Source organism: Salminus brasiliensis, chromosome 8 (assembly GCF_030463535.1).
Source record: "Salminus brasiliensis chromosome 8, fSalBra1.hap2, whole genome shotgun sequence".
Classification (NCBI taxonomy): Eukaryota; Metazoa; Chordata; class Actinopteri; order Characiformes; family Bryconidae; genus Salminus; species Salminus brasiliensis.
This window is the reverse complement of record NC_132885.1, coordinates 9,648,624-9,669,514: the sequence shown is the minus strand read 5'-3', so window position 1 is coordinate 9,669,514 and position 20,891 is coordinate 9,648,624. Positions and strand designations below refer to the sequence as shown.

The following is a 20,891-nucleotide window of genomic DNA, read 5'->3' as shown; positions in this document are numbered from 1 at the left end:
GCCCACCTCTGTAATATGAGCAACCTTGTAAGTCGCTCTGGATAAGAGCGTCAGCTAAATGCCATAAATGTAAATGTAAATGTAAATGTTAAAGAGAAAGAAAATCTTACATCTGGGAGGAGATGGCTGGCCGAGGTTCCTGCACGTAAAGCTCTGCTGAACATTCATCCTCGCCGTGTGCGTTCCGGGCCACAACCGTGTAGAAGCCCTCATCATCACTGCTGACATGAGAGATGACCAACGAGTGTCGGCCACCTTCCTTCAGGATGCGGATGTCCTCGCTCTCCACCAGAGGATGGTCTGTGGGAGGAAAAATACAGCACACAGAAAGTCACACACACACATACACATATACACAAAATGACCCCATCTTTGGCATGTGCTCAGCTAAACATCCACACACACACACACACATAAGGGGCACTAATTATCATTAACAATAGTAGACAACCCCTGTAATCCTAATTAGAATGAATCACCTCAGGTTGATGCTAGAGAGTGTCTCTTGTGACGCTCTTCAAGCTAGGACAATAAGTCAGATAAATAAGTTGTAAATAATTGTTACTGTAATGATAGAGAGAATGAATGAATGAATTTTTATAATGTTTGTACATTATGGTATACTGTACATGCTGTGTTGTTGTATATAGTGCTTTTACTGTGCCTGGTGAAGGCAAAGCCCATGTCCCTGCTCTAGCTGCACAATAAAGCTTTATTTAATTAAATTAAATTAATTCTAATTAACCAGACAAAACACAGACCACTCATACGAGACAACAGACAATTTGTTATTATTACCAGGATAATATATTGTGATAAGCTTTTCTGAGAATGTCTGACAACACTGACAAACTGCATGTTTCAGCACAAAGACAATAATAATTTTGAATATTTTATATTATAATATTAAAATCTGGCACAACAAGTAGATTTTGTCTGCCAATGTCCAAATATTGCAATACACATCGCGTATTGTGAAAGAACTATTCTAAGTACATTATATGTCCTAATTCTACTTAAGGCATTCAGCTACTTTTAAGTTGCCCCACTGCTGACTAGAGCGCGGCCAGACTAGAGGGGTATAAAACTCCCCAGCATTAACTGTGAACTGTGTTCCCTGGAATGATAGTGCTCCATCCAATTCTTCTGAGCTGGGGTGGTGTTCATCCAACATCCTGAACTCCTGAACACTCTTGTTACTGAATGCAATCAAGTCCTCACACTCATGATTGTTCTAAATGCAAAATCTAGTAGAAAGTCTTCTCTGGAAAATAAACTCTATTTTAATAACCTTGAAGAAACAAATAATGAGCAGGTGTCCCAATACTTTTGTCCATATAGTGTATATTGCCAAAATTAAATAAAAACTCTTACCAAAGTGACTCCAGATGACCCTGGGAGGTGGCGTTCCGCTGACCTTGCAGTCAAAGCGGGCGTTCCGGCCCTCAATCACCTCCAACATGTCCAGCTTTCGCGTGAACAGAGGCTCGACAGATGCAATAACCTTCAACTTGGCACTAGAGGTCAGCTCCTCTGTAGAAAACAATCAATGGTAATCAGTGACCACAGGGACCACAACACTGTATAGGCCAGTGTTCTCATTTCTGTAACAGACCTGATTTAACCACTAACCACTAACCTCTATGTAAAATCTACAGTGCGTAAGCAAAGGACACTAAATCTGCAGTCTATATACTAAAGAGTGCTGCTCTTTGGGCTTTTCAGAGAAGATGGAGGAACTGGTGTGTGCTGGGTCTACACTCTCTTTCTTCATTGTGGAATGCAGCATCCTTCAGCATCCTCAGCCACAGCCTTGTCTCTTAACACCTCTGACAATGGCCAGCACAGTACGTTCAGAGAGGGGTAGGGATAAGAGCAGGTTTCAGAGCACTAACAGCCTGTGATGTGCGCTGGGTCCTTGCTGTTGAGTACAAGCCGGCACCCAGCATGTCATTAAGGTCTATTCCTGTCTCTATTTCTGTGGTGATTAGTACCAGAAGGAATCAGATGTCCGCAGCTCGAGCTGCAAATCAGTCTAATCTACTGTCTTTCACATCACCAGCACATTGCCCCCAGGGCTTCCCCATCTCTACAAGGCTAGCTTTTTTTAATGTCAAGTCTCTGGCCAACAAATCCTTCTTAATTAATGATGTTCCAACTCTTACAGGCTAGGACCTCTAGAGCTTCGTACTAAAGAGTGGTTGGTAGAAGGTGGGAGTGCAGTTGTTCTGCACACAGGCTGAGAGGGGTCACCTACCTTTCGCTGTGCTCAGTTTGCAGGTATATGTGCCACTGTCGTCCTCATGCACGGAGTTGAGCAGCAACCTGCACCTCTTCCCGTCAAAGTGCATCTTGCAGTTCAGCAGAGCTGGCTGGATGAGCTTTCCATCTGACAGCCAGTCCACGTCCACATCCTGTGGCCCGATCACATGGCACTCGAAGACTGCTGTCTCTCCCGCCTTCACCATCACATCCCTGACCGGACGCACGATGGCCAGCCCAGGCTCTGCTGGAACAGCTGGTGGAAAGGTGGAAACAGTTACAGCTACCGATCAGATACAGGATGGGTAGAAAATATTCTTCAACTGGCACACAAGTCTCATTAGTCCTGATTTGTGATTTCCGTTATGCACATTCATCTCATTGCGCCATGCCTACTTTTAAGCGTTTGCTTATTTCACTTACTCAAAGTGAATGCAGTCTGAATTAGGCTACTGCTATGGACCCAGATCATAAACTAGCTAGCTATGCTAACCCAACATCACAAAAAAGCTAATTAACGCTACTTAGAGCTATTTAGAGTTAACACAGAAAGGTCAGTATTGTGGGTCACCACATAGCTAATATCTACCCACCGCCTTCCAAAGTAAAGGACATGAGTCTATGGGGTTGAAGGCGCTGAATTTAAAACATCCACCCAAACGTCCACGTATCTGCCCTGACTATATCTGCCCTCTGTGGAGGGGAAAAACTCTGAAGCTCTGATGAAGAACAGGTCAGGTGATTGTGAGGCTGTCAGGTAAGCTGTTAGCCTAAGAGCTGCCCTAAGAGTCTTACAAGACCCAGAGCTTCATAACCGAGCCATTTCTCTGGGCAATGATGTTCTTGTGCTGGTTTCTTGTGCTGGTTCTCCACAAAGCAGTAAGAGACATATGAACATTTGGGTGGATGTTTTAGTTTTAGCTCCTTTGACCATAGACGCAGACCATCTTCTTTGGAAGGTGGTGAATATATATGACACCCTCTAACTAGACATATTGTAATACCTACTGTATGTTAATTATCACGGTAGTTGTAATCTACAGATGTAATCTAATTAAGAAAATAAGACCAAGACAAAATGTATTACTACATATATAAATTCCACATTTCAAAAAGCCATTTAAGATAGGTCAAGACATGACCACTGAAACGGTTTAGCTTGGAGAGCCCTGAGAATGTGCTCTGATGCACGGGCTGCAAATGAACAAGATCCATGGATTATTGGCCTGTGATTACAGTCACTTGTTCCTGTCAAAGCAAATGTAGCCTGGTCAAGAGCCTGAAAACAGCCTGCTACTAGAATAAACACCACAAATTTTACGTGCAATTTAGTTTCTGCATTGCCTGAGTGTGGCAATACTGCGTCACCCCACTGAAAACGGCCCATCGTTACAGTCCAGTCAGAGCTGAGTCACCCTAGCCTTACCCTTGCTTCTATTTTTTGTTTTTTTATTATTTATTTTTATGTTCTGCTTCAAGGCTTTTCCTTTACTGCAGGATAATTGGCTTTTAGGTTCATTTTACCTAGTTAAATATTTTACACTTGCAGTGCAACTCGATACTATTTATTTGATTTCATACAGACCATTTACAATAAACAAAAATGTTGCCTGAAGGTTAAAATAGATAAAGTGTTCAATCAAAAGTGTGCCAGGAGCCACAAACGCAATTTTTTATTTATTTTTTTTTTTTTGGGGGGGGGGGGGGGGGCAAATCAAATGAATACATTACTGTGCAAAAGTCTTATATAGATACAGACTTGAGCGTCTACTGAAAGTCGTGTATATTAGACAGGTCGTCTATACAGTACATTGTGGTGTGTATGAACGATGAATAATATGTATGTATACTGCATGCTCTGTGTGTATGTTGTATGATGGTACGACTCAAATGCGGTGTAGTGTGCATAATAATGTGCCTATATATAATATAATATAATGATCTTGTATATTTATGTACCCTGAATGTGTGTATAGTGCGTATACTTAAGTTTAAATCTTGTATCTATTTCTGCATATTAGATAGAAGGGTTTCACTCATCTTTCTCTATTTGACGTTTAGGAGGAGGAACATGTCTGAAGCTCCTTAGCTCCCAATCTAATGTCCTATAAATGGTAGACATCAGTGTCCCATGACGAAGCTTCTGCTTCCTGCCACCTTTAAATCACTCATACTGTACTCATCTGTCGCAGAATTTATCAAAAGGGGAAGCCACCTGAACCCCTGCCCAAGTTCTCAGACTTACCTCCGTCTTATTTCCCCAATCCTTTAACAGATGCTGATGGCATGGTCTGAACCCTCAAAATGAGATCTGACTGACACCCAGATTGTGTGCTCAACGTTAAATAGGGAGGTGTGTAACATATGGCTTTCTGTTTCTGTTAGACTTCTATTTGGGTGTACAAGCCATCATTTCCTGCCATTAGTAGGTTCATACAAGAAACATATGTTTTTTTTTTTTTACATTAATATAGCATTACTACCTTTACCTGTGTAGAGAAGCCCATGTCTGCTAAAGAGACCCAGTGATTATCATTCTAAACACACAACACAGAGAGGAAAAACCTCATCTGCTGTTCAGAGGCCCTTCAGTGTTGTTTTGATGTGAAGTGTGTGTTGGGGGAAGAGAAGAGGCTCTCCACCCTACTGCACCATAACCTAGAGCAGATCTGACTGTAATGAGGGTAGACACAGTGACAAGCGTCTCTCCCACGCTTGTGCACACACACACAAACACACACACACACACACACACACACACACACACACACACACAGAAGCACCCAATAAGCTATGCTCAACCTTATTCGACGTATCTTCAGGAATGACTGGGATGTGCCATTATTAAAGGTAAAACCTTAGGACCCTTATTTGTGCCTGGAAGCCAGTGGCTGGTCATTAAAGAAGGACATTGAATCTTGCTTTGAGTGACTGATCATAGTGTCAATATTTCCAGGGCTCAGTGGCTTCTGTAATTACACACCCTCAGTGATTTCAGGGAGCAGAGGTTTGTAAGATGTAAAACAGAACCAATTATAACTTCACACAACTTGACAATAACAGGATTTTCCTTTTTGACATTCCAATTTTGGAATTACAGTGAGGATATAAAGACTGTGAGATAAATGGGGAATTATGCAGTGACATGTTAAACGACTCTTCTATTTGAGATTTCTCAACGCAGTCATTCTTTACCCTGATACAGCTTATACAGTGTTGGTGTTCTCTTAAGTTGCCTCACGAGGAGCCTTCTGGGATGCTTTTTTAACAGATTTTAAAAAAGCTCTTTTTCATTTTTACATATTTGATTGAAAAATTCATTGTACATATCCCACTGCTCTTTATATTGTGTTAAGAAATCTAACAATAACATAAAAAGCTTGGATTTAATGTAAAAAAAAAAACAATTGTAACTCTTTGTAGGTTTTGTTTTGACAGCAGCAATATAGTGTGCTCAAATTACATTATTCTGACAGCGACATTACTGAGACCACCTGAAAACCACCTGTTGGAGGAGAATAAAATATATGTATATACTTTCTTATATATGTACTGTGCCTATTAAAGGTATTCACCTCTTTGGATGTTTTCCCCTTTTATTGCCTTTATAAATGCCATCATTTTCAATTTAATTTGTCTTTTTTTAAACAATTTACTGTTCTAATGTTAACGTGAAAACCCATTTCTACAAAGTAATGTCAATTAAATAAAATATATTTATAATGTAAAATAAGTAACTGCTTGAATATTCACCTGCAACAGTAGCCATAGGTGTCTTGGTGGCCTCCCTCTCATCTCCTTCTTGCAGGGTCACTAGGTTTGTGAGGGGTGGCCTGATCTAGACAGATCTACATGTGTGCCATATTCCTTTTATTCATTTATGATGGATTCAGCTGAACTCATGAGGATGTTCAGTGGCTGGGTTTTTTTGTATCCATCCCCTGACCTATACTCTTCAATCAGCTTTTCCTGACAGGTGTCTTTATACTGCAATCTCTTAAGACACACCCACTGCACTCACCTCAATTTCTCCATTTTCTAATCTTTACATTGTCTCATTTAACAAGATTGTATCCATCATTCAAGATTCAAGATTTGAACCAATAGAAAACTTGGAATAGATTTTTTTTTTTTTTTTTTTTTTACATGAATGTATGTTCAAACAGACAAGGGTCTTACCTTTCACGTCCAGTTTGCCTTCACACTGTTTGGTGCCGTACTCATTAATGATCTTGCAGGTGTACACGCCAGCGTCAGACTTCACAGCTGATTTAATTATCATCTCGCAGGTGCCATTTTCTGTCTCGCGGACAATGTGTCGAGGGCCTGTTTTTATGGTCACTCTGTCCCTCAGCCTAGATTTGGAGAGCAAAGAAGAATCTGTTAATGGCTACAACACACTGTGTAGAGCCTCATTAAAGGGCTCAGGTCATGCTTTCTCTTGGACTTTATTTGACCACCCCCTCTCGTCTCCCACCTTATGATGTTACTTTGGTTTTATGCACAAAAAACAGCCAGAAATGATTCGAACACTGCCTTGGTTACAAAAGGACCTATAGGCATGAGTAAATAACCTCTGTTCTGGGGCTGGATTCACAAAAGCTTTCTGTTTCTGTGCTCAGTTTCTGTGAAATGAAAAGGACCTTAAGATAAACACTATGAAGTTCATAAGAATGTTCTTAAATGCGATTTTCCAGACAATTTTAAATGTTCTCTTATGAAAGGCTTAAATAATTAAAAAAAAAAAGTTTTTTTTTTATTTAGCAAAAATAAGCAAAATCAAACTAAGCATTTTGCACTAAACAAGAGCTAGAAGTGAATTTTTATTATGTAGAAACTAATAGTGCATTAGACATAAATTCTGAAACTGATCATTTCATAGGCACATGTTCTAAACTCTTACAGTCTTACAAGACAAGTGTGAGGCTATCACAAGGTTAATAAAAAATATATATATATATATTCTACATGTACTGCTTATCTTAAAATCTTAATCTTTTTTCTATAGCATGAAATTCAGAAAAAAAGCACTAAAAAGGCTCTGATGTAAATGGGTGGGATTAAACTACTGCATGTTGAATAAGCAAATGTATGTAATTGTGCTGGGTTTTTTTGTGACATCACATAAACATTAAATAAACATGGAGTTTTTGCTTAGTTTCTCTATATAGACTTCATGGCTGCATTTTGACTTTAACATTGTCCACACTGTTACATTTACGTTTAAGGCAGTTGGCAGACACTCTTCTCCAGAGCGACCTACAAAAGTGCTTTGCTATTTACCCAAGAAAAACCTCAGCTAGTTTGAATAGACTAACAGTTCAAAGATAACGCAGCAGTGGAGTGACATGGCTGAATTCAGGAACATTGAAGACGAGCCGCACCGCTGCATTCTGGATAAGTTGCAGGGGCCTGATGGTGCACAGAGGGAGACCAGCCAGAAGAGAGTTAACTGTATGAGATTCTTGAGGAATTTTTGGAGGTTCTTCAATTTGAAACTGTGGAAGAATCTCTTAAGGTGCTTTGAGAAACCTTCAAGAAAAAAGTTTTTAGAAGCAAAAGGTTCCTTGAATGTAACGCAAAGCACCTCAAGAGGTTCCTCCACAGTTTCACTGATTTCAACTGATTTCATCTATATTTTTATTTTAAAATGGCAATAATAATGTTTTCCATATAATGGCCCCTTTATAGCAAACCACAACTTAGAGCTGGGCGAAATGGATACATTTCTTATGATAAACGATATTTATCACAATTTCTCATCATGTTGACAAAATGCACCAACAGCGTAACATTTAAAAAAAACTGCTATCCAAGTACTTTCCCCATACAGAGTACTGTGATTCAGTTAAATAAGACTGATTACACTCTTTGGAATTAAACCTGCAGATATTCAGTGCTCTTTAAGCACTGACAATATCCACAATACACTCATAAAAGCATATTGTGCGCCACGATAACAACATTTATCACAATATGATAAAATATTGCCCAGCTCTACCACTGTGCCTTGCTTTTCCTACATATAATTAATACAAAAATACATACAAACATACAATACAATAAAAACATCAATTTAAAGATTTTAAAGCTGCTTTTTCATAATACTGACTACAGTATCCTGCATCCTACGATATTTTACAGAACATTAAGCTTCCAGCCATCCAGTTCTTATGGAATCATTCATTTTGAGTACGACTATGGCAGGATATGTACGGTAGAGGGACAACAGCAATCTGGATATTGCATATTGTTCAATGAAGGCATGGTGAAAAACGTGGCTGTCAGCAGCAACAGCAGACAGAGAAATGTTCTGTCAAGAGTTAGATTTTATCAACGTTTGCTAGCAGCGTAGTAATGGAATAAACAGATGCTGAGCACAGGTTGCTGTTCCCCTCTTCTACACCTAAAAAACACCACTGTCCTGCACACAAACAGAACCCTTGCTGCTAATAGCAATGCTATTGCCATGGCAGTTTTTCAATACGCTATAGAAACCTACCAATAGAGCATTGGTTTGGGCTGCCCACTCATTCGGACAGACATGGTCACTTCTTGTCCTTCTACGACTGTCTGATCTCCAAGAGTGGCCTGTTGGGATAGAAGACAACATAGTCATGAAAGTAACACACAAACAAGACCTCAAACCAAACACAGCACCATCACCAACATCCACACAACGTGCCACAGCTGATTTAGTCTCACATGTACACAGTTAACAGTGGATAATTAATATGGTCCACTTTGGGAGAGGTGCACTGTGACCCTTAAGCTTAAATTAAACTACATTTAGCTCATTAAAAGCAATCAGCCTATTTAACTCTGAGATCCTGTTTTCGGGCCTGCAGCCTTAGAGTATCTAATTTACGCTTCCATCTTATAACTATCTACTTAATACTTCAGCTTCCTAGTGTTTACCGCACAAATTACAGTTTCATTATAAGTGATAAACTATTTATTACATCACCTGAAAAGCGGGTGGCTCTTTGAATCGGGTGTCTACGATCTTCCTGGGTTCAGGGCCACGGTATGAATTCCCCCCATAGTCCATACCCTCCTCCAGAGGGCTTAGGTACTCCTCATCAGAGGTGATGGGGCTGCTGACGTCCATAGGCACACCTAGGTTCCCCCTTAGGTCTTGGCTGGGTTCTAAGGGAAACACACAGGCAGCAGATATGAAGGAAGACCTCAGCTCCTCTATGTATTACATACATCTTTCAACCTGAACCCGACGGGAATTAGGCCTGTCACGGTAATTAGATTATCGACTCATTGTACAGTATATGGACACGATCTCTCATGATCATTCTTACAGACCTCGATATTGCCTGTTGTGTTTACTTTGCATGTTTTTTTTTGTTTGTTTGTTTTTTTAGCCAAATGCGAATTCGCCATCTGCTCTCTGTCGGAGGTGAGGACAGGTCTGTGAGCATACTGTGACTTCTATTGTCTAGGAAAAGAGTGGCGTGTGCACAATGACACAATAATTATGATACATTGATAATGGTGACTCCCTACACACACAGCAGACAGGCAGTGGTGTAACATGCTTACACTTAATAGGCTAAAGCGCCTCCACAAGAGGGTGCAAGTGGCCATAGCTTTTGTGTGCATCATTAAAAAAAAATAAAATAAAATGGAATAAATCCACACCAGTAGGATCTCCTACACAAATTGTATGTTTATAAAGTCCTGAAACACCCAAATTCTGGGTACAGTCCACCTGGACCTCGGAACTGCTTACTGAAATAGGAAAAGCACCTATGGGAAACTCAAATGCAAACTGCCTATACATCCACGTCACCCATTACACAGCCTTAAATCATTGGCCTTCTACTGGTAATCAAACTGCCAATTCCTAACCACTGATAACACAGGAAAACTCATTCGGGCCAGACGAGTTCACTGAAGCATGAAATTCATAGACAGTGCCGAGGCTGGGTGCCCACCTGCCTTCGCGAGATAGGCTTTAGAGTCTGAATGCGGCGAAGGGAGAGGGCTGGATTAGAGGGAAGCTAAAGGTGAAAAGCAGAGGTTAAATAAAAGAGGGGCGCTTCAGGACCGCAGGTGGATGTATGAATCCCACAATGTCGAATCCAATCTCCCTGGCGGTCCAATGCGACAAAGAGGAGATTCAGCTCTGTTGACAATGTACTTTTATAAAACATTGCCCTTCTTAGGGATTGGGACAGTGAGAGGGTCGACTTCAGGGCTGTAAGACTTGCAATGCAATGCTCTCTGGATATAACAAACAATGTTTAAAGAAAAAATGTAATATAGAATATATATGTACATAATTCAGAAGAACCTAATTATGAGATTATTACTGTTACAAAAAAACCCCCCAAAACATGTATCTCCAAAATGGCAACTTTACAGGAGAAGTACAAAACCTCCTTAACTTGAATAGAAGTCAATGTAAAATGCTTCTGAAGTCAATTTTGGAGCATTTCTATTGGTCCATTCTTAATGAAATCAAGAGTACAAAACAGCAATGATATGTGCCAATTATTATGACAAATGAAAATGACAGAGTTTCTATGATATGGTGGTTCTCGAAGGCCGCATGCTAGCGGGTTCAGAGTGTATCTCTCATGTGTGCTGGGAGAATAAATAGACACAGTGTTCTGGGTTCTGCTTACTGCAACATGCACAGTATGTATTACAGTAACTTGCTCTTTCTAACTGTGAGGCGGTGACATTTAGAAAGCACACCAACCACTTACAAGCCAAAAGGCTGGGAATAAACAAAATCACTTTTAAATGGACAAAACTCATGAATATCAACAATTCAGCTAAAAAAAAAGCAATTCTGAGAAAGAATGAAAGCAAAAGCAAGCGTGATGAAACACGCTTTATTCCAACGATGAAATAACCTGTTTAATAGGATTGTCCCAGACTTACCTGTCCTGATCCCCTGCAGCCAGATCAAGGAGGTGTATGTAGCTGAGTGTAGGAGCTCTGTGGGTTAAACTGTCAGCACCTTTTGGACTGCCCTTAGAGATCCGATCGCTCATCTGGAGTGGAAAATACATCTCTCTTATATACCCCTCCTCCTTCTTTCTCCCCCCTTTTTCCTCTTTCTCCTTCAGTGTGACACTTGCAGGAACATTTGCAAGCATGCAACAGAGGTGCGCCGACAAACACTGTATGAACTGGAGCTCCTCCTGGTTCCCATTAAGAACTATTTAAGTAGAGAAGACTGCCATGCCATGTCTCTCATAGCAACCATCCTATTTATACATTACATGATGTCGTTCTGTCCTGGTAGGTAAGATGTGGTAGGGTGCCATTTCAGTAGATATAGTCACTTTCCAAACAATGTAGAGCTTCAACTTAACATCTGTTTACATGCTGTGTGCATTTCTCATCCCTAGGCTGCATTAACCCTGACAAAGTGTGCTTTAGGTGTAAACTGCACACGAAATCTGGAAGAACCAAACAGGAACCTCAAAACTTTTATACAACAGTTGTAAATCATCGGGTTAATGCTTCCAAAATGTACCTAACCCCCCCCCCCCAAGCCCCCCTTCGAAAGCCTTCAACACGCTCAAATGTGACAGTCACTTCAGAAGAATACGTGTTAGATATGATGCTAGACTCTCCCTGTTAAAGGGAATATGGGTTGCTACGTGAACCAGGTCTCATGACCACAGTTATTCCTGTGCCAGTGTCTGCAAAAATTGAGCTCAATTATATCATGTAAAGAAGAGAAAGCCAGGAAAGCAAACAGGTATCCATGCTAGGCTAAACACTACTAAAGGCCAAATCTCATAATTCCATCCTCTGCTCCCCCCAAAACAAACTGGCCTACCTTAGCTGACTATCACACTGGAGCTAAACACACATCGGAAGGAAAAGCCCTGCACTGCACTGCATGAGAAAGCCAAGCCTGGGGGCTCGGCCAGTGCTAAGCTAAAAGTTAACCCGGATCACATCAGTTAAAATCTCTTTCGCACATTGTGCCAAGAGGACGTGGAGAGGAAAGCAACCCTACCCAGAAACAGTCTATTATATGCTATTCTACTCTATTCTATTGATACACAGCTCTTGTTCGCAGTCCCAGTGCCATAAAACAGCCAATAAGAGCATAATTTGGTACTTCCAGTTAACCCCAACCAAACACTAGAGATGCTCCCGACACTAGGAGGACACTAAGACCGTTTTTTTTTTTTTCACTGCTGCTGATGCCGGGCAGACGACACACTCAGAGGAACGCGTCATGCCCCCAGCTCTGACACACCAGCTAACAGACGCCCGTGCTGGTCAACTTTGCTTCAAGAGAGATGAGGGAAGAGAGCCTGGCCAATTATGCTCTCTTGGACTCCACCCATTGAGGCAAGGCGGCATGGCTTTGGATTCGAACACCTGGGCCATAGTGGTAGCACATTAGACCACTGAGCCACTTGGAGATTTCTTTTTTTTTTTTTCATACAAATTCACCATTAAAGCAAAATGCATGTTCTATTCTGACACAAAATAACAGGGTGGTAAAGAGGCTTATAAAAGCACATCTGGGCATTTTTCAGCCCAACCAAACTTACATACTTACTATATATCCATCAAAAAACAACTTAAAATATGCTATGAAAGCAGTTTATGACTCTTTTAAGCAACTACAAGTATCCAAAAAATTTAAACCTGCAATCTTAATTAGATAAACAGTACATTTCTTCTGAATCAGATAAGAATCTGATCTAGAAAGTCATCCAGAAAAAGTCAGATAAGAATTTTAACAGCACATATGTAGTGTGATTTTATGCAAAAGCTCCAGTAAGCTGTTGTTTATAACAGGGTGGGCACACAAATGACCATCACAAAAGAGGAAATTTGAATTTTAATGGGCAGATGGTAACGCAGATGGCCCAATTGTTTCTTCACTCTGGTGAAGCTGAACTATTTAAGTAACACTGTGCAAATGTATAAGATGCACTGTGTAATTTACTGTATGTCAACTTTGTCTGGTTCATGCTTGTTACAGCAATATCTCACGATAAAGGTACTCTGAACCCATCTCTGAGCATCAGTCCGCCTGATCTGCTTGTAACCTAGCAACAACCAGAAGCTGTTAAAAAGTGACAGCCAAGTTTAAAATGACACGTAAAAAGCCTGACAAAAAGAGCTAACTTAATAATAAATGAATAACACTGCGAACTCACAGCTGCAAAGTGCTGCAAACGCTCCCATTACAAACAGCAAGCCGAACAAAATGTTCCTGTTACAAACAACTAAGCTCTCTAACCTGCCCCTGGGCAAGCTGCAGAGCACCAGTTTTGATGGGCCTTGTCACGCTGAAGTTCCACTTTATGCTATTAAACTTTCAAAAAACACATGATGAGAAGATAATCCATATGATTTGCTCAGCATTTAAGTGCAGCAGCACTTGCTCGAAGATTGGAGCCAAAGGCACACCAGTGCCAATATCTCATGGCATAGCAGCCTCTCTTGTGTATTATCGTGTCACTTTATCAGGCAATGTTACAATTTTTGTCCATGATTTATGAGTATCTGAACAGTAACTTACAAGACCGGGGATTGCTATACAGTTACAAGCAAAAGTTGGCCACTTTTGACCAAATGACAAAAGTTTGAGCACCCTAAGCATTGCAAAGTACCATCATTGCGAATCAAAAAAAAAAAAAAAAAAAATAGTCTTGCATTTTCCGCTTGCGGTTTCTACAGTGCACAATGTTATTAAGAAGTGGAAGTTCAGGGGAACTGTGGAGGTCAATCTGAGATCTGGATTCTGACCAAAAAACACTCCCTGAGATAACTCCTCGAATGCTGGTAAGAAAAGCAAATCGAAACCCTTGCCAAGTGCCTGCAGAAAGGTTTAGCTGATTCTAGAGGGTGGTGCACCGTTCTACTGTTAAAAGGCTAAAGCTGAATAGAGGGTGTCTTCTACAACAGGATAATGATCCAAAATCACCTTTACATCTGCCATTGACTACCTTCAAAAGACACAGTCTGAAGCTTGGAATTCAGATTGTTAACATCATAGAACATTTGTAAAGGAACCTTAAACCCTCTGCAAATAGGAGTGGAGGAAAACCTCCAACAACAACCGAAAAAAGCAATCTGTGATTTCTGTGATTTCTGCCAAAGGGTGCCAAAGTCCTGACCGAAAGTTTTGCAAACTGATCAACTACATTATTTCATGTTTAATTAGCTACAGCACATGTGTTTACCATGTGCAATTTGGCAAAGATGCACAAACTTTAATACACAACTGCACCTGTGAGTGCCTTATATAATAATAATAATAATAATAATAATAATAATAATAATAATAATAAGACGCCCACAGCAACCTGTTTTTGTGTTCCTGTAAAATCTATTAAATATTTAGTTCAACAGAAACATCCGTACTGCAATTAATTAATGAGGACTGAGTCTGGGTTGCATTCATATGATGCTTTTCTGTAATGATAGCTACTGAGAAGTGCTGTGGCAGCTTTTTTTCGCATCAGATGAAGCCTTGGAGCGTCTGGCTAAATTTGATTTGAGGCCACAGTTTGAGTTTCCAGTTCATCCGGCTGCGATTTTTCTCTGAACGTAGCAAGAGAACGGCATGAGAAAAGGACAAGTACACAACAGCAATGAATAAACTGTTTACCTAGCAATGTGTGTGGTGGTCGGGTGACCTCTAAGGGAGTGCCTGTGAATTTGTTTAGAATTTCATCAGACGGGCCACACGCTGTTAACAATTCATAAGTTCAATTTAGTCTTGGGGTTGCTATGGTAACTATCGCTACAGAGCCCTGGCTGAAGAGAGAGGGAAGAGAAGGAGGGAACGAGAGTCTTAGAGAGAGAGAGAGGGAGAAGGAGGCAGAGCGAGAAAGCATAGAAGTAAGATGGAGAGAAGGGCATTAGCCTGAGCAACAGAAAGCTAATGGAGGGCTCGCGTGGAACGAGATGGTAGGAAAGCAAACTCGAAAGCATTCGAGCCACATTAGTGACTAACTCACTCCAGGGGTAAGTTTATCGCCAGCACTGAGCTGCTCACTCAGACCTTGCAGTAACGTAGGTTGATGAAATGACTCACTGCCTCATCCTTTGATCCCACTGAAATAACCAGAGGTGCTAAAATTCCCCACTCTCAGAATCTCACACATCACCCTCCAAAAAGCCTCCCCCTCAGCTGAGAAAGCACAGAGCACTCAACCCTGATGCTCAAAGATGTGATGGTATGTCAGCTTTAAGCTCCTTTCAAATATGTTGCTTTGTGCAATTCCACACACAGCCTCAACAGGAAGATATCTTCTTAAATTAATTCCCATGCATGACTCCAGGCACTAAGAGGCACCCTTCTGAACATCTTGGTAGCAGGACAAGAGATGATATGCCCCTTCGTCAGGGCACTTCTCTCGACGAATGTCTGTGTTATATTACTGTCAGAGTTTTCAAATATTGATAGAGATAAGACTGGTAACTCTAGCTCTGGCAAGTGTCAGAAACAGTCACTCACCTGACTTGATGAAGAGAGTGGCACTGCAGAAGGCCTTGCCCACCTCATTGGTGGCAGTTACGGTGTACGTCCCGGCATCACTCGGCTTCGTCCATTTGATGAGAAGAGAGTGCCTCTCGCCTTCCACTTTGACCACATGTGTGGGACTGCTCTTTATTTCCATGTTGTCCTTCGTCCACATCACTAGACATGAAGACAGAAGTGAGAAATGTGTCTCTGTGTCGTTAGTCGTCAGTTAATATAAAATTAGAACGAGTAGCTAACAGGAGGACAGACAGGAACAGGACAATGCAACAGCGTTATTATGCTTTAGCGTGTCAGCAGAAAGGATCTACCTTCAGGGAGAGGGTTGCCAGCGATGATGCACTTCAGCAGCACTTCAGCTCCAGAGGACGCCACCATGTCCTGAAGAGGAAACTCAAACACCGGGGCCTCTAGAGGGTCCTCTCCGGCAGACACGTAAGAGTCATCTGATGATTCTGCAAAGATATACAGTACGGTATGAGCACAGGCATGCTGTCCAATAATCAAATGTTATAATTTGTGTAATTTGTTTGCCTTCTTCTCCCAGTTTGTTTCTGCCAATTAAAACTAGGACTTAGGACTTAACACGTGTCTCCTCCGAGACGTGCCTCGTTTAGCCCTCCCGGAGAGAGCATGGCCAATTGTGCTCTCTCAGACTGCAGCCACTGATGGCAAATCTGCATGGCTTTGGATTGGAACTTGCGATCCCTGGGCCATAGTGGCAGCATATTAAACCACTGAGCCAAGAACTGCTAGAACAACAGTTACCAGGAAAGAGACAGGCACATTCTTTAAAATTCTCAAATATGCAGATATAATTGTATACACTCTGACTCATACCCAAGTACTGATGTTATGTGGGTTGGCTAAACATCAAGCAAATAACTGTTGAATAGATACTAAGAATTTAAATGGTTTCTCAAGGCTACAGCATCAAAAAAGATACCCTGAGTATTTCTTCTATATTGAAACATAGGATCTCAGAATAATTAGTTTGTTGTTAATGAATATTACACACCCACCTAATTCTGGAGACATGGGTCTTTGTCTGCGTCCCCTCCCTTTCGTTCTCTGTGGTTTTTCCTCCTTGCCACTGGTATTTTTGCCAGCTCTTTCACTCTGTGGAGCTGTGAAGGTTTCTGTCTCCATAGGCTCCTCTTCAACAATAATCTGAGGGATGGTGAGCTTTGGGGCTGGAGCTGGAGGAGTTACATCCACCTCCATCTTCTCTTCTTCAGAGGAAGATAGAGAAATCCTCAGAGGTTTAGAAGGTGCCTGGATAGGATCTTGTATTGCTACTGTCTCACCTTGTACCAGAGGACTTTCTGGCCTTCTCTCCAGCTTTCGCAGTGTGATCTCCAAGGGCATTTTCCTCTGCACAGATTCATCCTCTGTGTGGACTGGAGCGATTTCCTGGACATGGACTACCCTCTTTACGAGTGGACTCGCAGGCCTTGGCTCAACTTTGCGTAATGTCTCCAGGGCATTTCTGGAAGGAGACTCTGCTCTTGTTCTCCGAGGGGACCGTGGCCGGTCCTCAGCCATTGAGGTGACATCTACTGTTGGAGATTTTCGAGGACTTTCTCTAAGATGACCAGATCCGTGCATCAGCCTTGGAGACCTTTGTCCAGGTAACTCGGATGATGACATGGCCTCCGGAGGGGATGGCTCCTCTCCCACTCTGCTGACTATTTTATTCGTCACCGGTGACCGCTCTCGCACTACCTGTTCCTGTAACACCGATTCCTGTTGCTGAGTCTGCCTTGTTTGCACCTTGGGTGATTTTGGCGGGGAAGTTTGTTCTCTCTCTTTCCTCTCCTGCTCCTGCTGAGCACGCTCCCGGTCCTGTAGCTTCTGAAGAACCTGAGGCGGAATGGGCTCTAGTTTTCTCATGGGCTGTCTGCTCCTGTGAAATGTGGAGAGCTGCTCGGTGGAGAAGGACTTCTTCATGTGAGGCTTCCCCACAAGTTTCTTGATGCGCTGAAGCTCCTCTGTGAATTTGTTCTCAATATCCTGAACCTTCTGGGAGTAGCGAGGTTTGTCCTCTAGAGAGGCAGCCCTCTGCCTGAACATGGACCTTCTCTGGGCAGCATCTGCCTTCAACGCTTCATGGAGATCTTCTCTGGAGCTCTCTCTTGAGATCCCCAGGCGGCTTCCTCCCTCGTCAGAGTCTATGGAAGGGGCTCTGTTAAAACCAGCCCAGGAGCGTCCAGAGATGGAGCCCTCAGGGTTATCGATGCTCTTCCTCCGCTCTTCAAAAACTCGCACCCTTTCAAAGATCTTGGAGCTAGAACGTGTCAGTTTAGGCGAGGGACGTAGGGTCAAGTCCTTCCGGGAGTACTCACTTACAGGAGTCTGGGGGCGAGAGTCCTGCGCACTGCTCTGGGACATGCCTGAGGATTTGGGCTGCTTAATCTTCTCCTCGAACTCTCCGGGTACCGTGTCTTGATACTCAGTTGGCACGACAGCTTTCTTGCGTGGGGTGAGGGGTGTAGGGGGGCCTGAGCCAGAACGGCCAAGCATGGGAGAGGTGGCTGAACGGATAATTTTGGGGGAGGGAGGAGGGAGGACATGTGGGGGCGATTCTCTCAAAACCTCCTCAGATTGGCTCCTGAAAGAAGGCGATTAAGGGAAACGCTCTGTTAGAGTACTGGGTTAATCAGGGGGAGGAGCCCAGCTGTTTGGAAGAGGACAGGGGGCCAGAGAGCCGTTTGGTTCTGTCAGGTATTGAATGTATGTGAGCGGGAATTTTGCAGATGCTTGTGCAAGGTCATTTCATAATATGTATGTGTTTGTTTTTCTTGAGTGGAAAAAAAAACCTAAGTGCTTTCAATTGCATCTATGGCCTGGAGGTAGAGTGTGTATGAATCTGGGAAAGATTTAAATTTCCCAATTATAAGGGGAGTAAACAACCAAAATAAAGATGACAGATATCTACTAATTAGATCTACTCATTTATTTCTTGTTAGCAAAACTGGGCAAATATTGTGAGGGGATGTTCAAAACATGAAAAAAATAGAAATGTATTTCACACTGGCCTTGGGGTGACAGTCAAGACCAGGTTTCACTGCGTCACCAAAAAGGATTTATCCATCATCATCAATAGAACCAAATTGAGGCGAATTTTGCGTCTGTGAAGCCAGATTAAACGGAGCCTACTAGCCTATTCCTTCCAAAAACACTGGACTAGACCACCATGTATCACTGGATTTTCACACTGTTAAGTCATGAGTCACCTGCCAGAGCTGGGAAGGTTGGGAATTATGATTGAGAACAAGCACATGAACATTAATGTTGAGTCATCAAGAAGACTGCAGCGAGGGGACTATTTGAAATCGGCTGTGCGCTGGAAAACATCCAAAGTGATAAAACATAAATACTGCTCTTGTTTACACAGCACAAACCAAACTGCAGTCACTTGACCGTGCTGAAACAGATTTAAGGGCTCTTACTGCATGAAATTCCTTCCCAGCCTGCAGATGGTTTGACTTAGGTTTGTGTGAGACATCCAGTGTAAACGACTGCATGAACATCATCCAAGCAGTGCCAGAATCATGCAAAGGAACATGGCCATGCTCAGGTTTGGAAAGAAAAAGCAAATAAACAAACAAACCAAAAAAAAAAAAAAAAAAAAACTGGGATGCTGATTAATAGTGGGTGGTGTTAGTAAGCTATGGAAAAAATCAGCCATTAATTATGGCCATCTATATCTGTAGCTGTTTATGGGAGATGATACATTTCTCTCTCTCTCTCTCTCTCTCTCTCTCGCTCTTTTAATAAATGCAAATTTGAATGGCACCAATTGAGGAACTGAAAAATGAAATACATTTGCTAAGATTTCTTTCTACATGTAAAACTTTATTTCAGATAAACAAATTTACATTGTTATGACAACTACATGAGTACACAGTTTCCATTGGAGATGTCTGGCAACTCTGATATTCAGTATTCCCTTTGTACATAAAACTAGAGGTCAGGATTAAACCACATGTGTGTTTATAACAGCTGACTGCAAACAAGTGAAAATAAATCCTACTTGAATGTGTGTGAGCGTATATGTATGTATTGTTAGGTTTGGCATAAAGTGCATGCAAGGAGCCATGCTGAAACAGCTCTCCACAAACAGCATGCAGAGAAACTAGGGAGAACCCAAAGGGGTCGATGGCATCTCACACAGACAATGTGATGCAAAAAATCACAACACCACCACCAGATTCATCTGATTTTGCATCCATTGTTGTGTGGGTAAGAAAAGAAATAAATAAAACTAGAAAACTGAAAAGAATTTGCATGTGGACAATGGGGGTCAAAGGAAAGTATGAACTAAAGTAAAATAAATTTCGATGAGGCACAAAAAAGGCAGTAATTGTGGGCCGGGGAGGTGGTGAATTCTAATCAACTCAGTTCACTTGTATCACGGTATAATGTTCTGGAATTAAAAATTAAACTGATGAATTTAATGGATTTTTTGTCAAATAATCGTCAGACGTTCCTTAAGTTCACCTACAATTAGAAAGGGATGACTAACTAGACCTGCCATTAAAACGAGTCTTTATTACTGTAAATGTCTCAACGGGTCATAATAGGCCTGAGGACATGCGCAGGTGTGATGATACGACCAGGACACATAAACAAACAACGAACCAGTTTCCACTTTTCACAGCTAGACATTTATCATATATTTAGAGTTGCCAATTGAAAAAAACACCACTTACACACTACAGCACTTAGCTGCAGCACAGTGAGATAAGCACTGCCCTACAGGAAAGGGCATTGTTCACACAGAACCTCAGCCGGCACATTATGTAACGCTGATCTGACACAAGATTATTGGCTGGTAGTTTTAAAGGCCAGGTCAGTACGTGAATGATGACGATGCCCTGCGCCTGCCATCCCCCAGGCCGAGCCATTAAGGTTACCTAAGCTTCAGACAGGGACCAGGACCAGCCTGCGATCATCAAATCGCTTCCATTGTGCGGCCTACGTGTTCTATCGACAGCACATCAAACGAACGAACAGATGAAAAGTGTGACCACAAACACAGGGATGGAAAACAGAAACTGATGAATGAGAGCGAGGCTGGAGCTACAGTGCTTAGATCTAAATGCCAGACTCAATTGGCAGAGCACTGAATGCG

The 20,891-nt window shown here is 41.9% G+C and overlaps 1 protein-coding gene across 4 annotated transcripts in view; it reads right to left on the bottom strand.

Moving 5' to 3' along the window:
• Positions 1–20,891, bottom strand: part of spegb (striated muscle enriched protein kinase b) — a 75,566-nt gene that overhangs the window by 37,616 nt on the left and 17,059 nt on the right. For all 4 annotated transcript variants that reach the window (XM_072685538.1, XM_072685540.1, XM_072685541.1 and 1 more), the window contains 9 exons: positions 16,777–18,365; positions 16,066–16,209; positions 15,731–15,913; positions 9,230–9,411; positions 8,765–8,853; positions 6,442–6,617; positions 2,258–2,518; positions 1,375–1,533; positions 111–300 (listed from right to left, as the gene is read on the bottom strand). In XM_072685538.1, the coding sequence (XP_072541639.1) occupies positions 111–300; positions 1,375–1,533; positions 2,258–2,518; positions 6,442–6,617; positions 8,765–8,853; positions 9,230–9,411; positions 15,731–15,913; positions 16,066–16,209; positions 16,777–18,365 (2,973 nt within the window). The remainder of the gene's footprint in view (positions 1–110; positions 301–1,374; positions 1,534–2,257; positions 2,519–6,441; positions 6,618–8,764; positions 8,854–9,229; positions 9,412–15,730; positions 15,914–16,065; positions 16,210–16,776; positions 18,366–20,891) is intronic.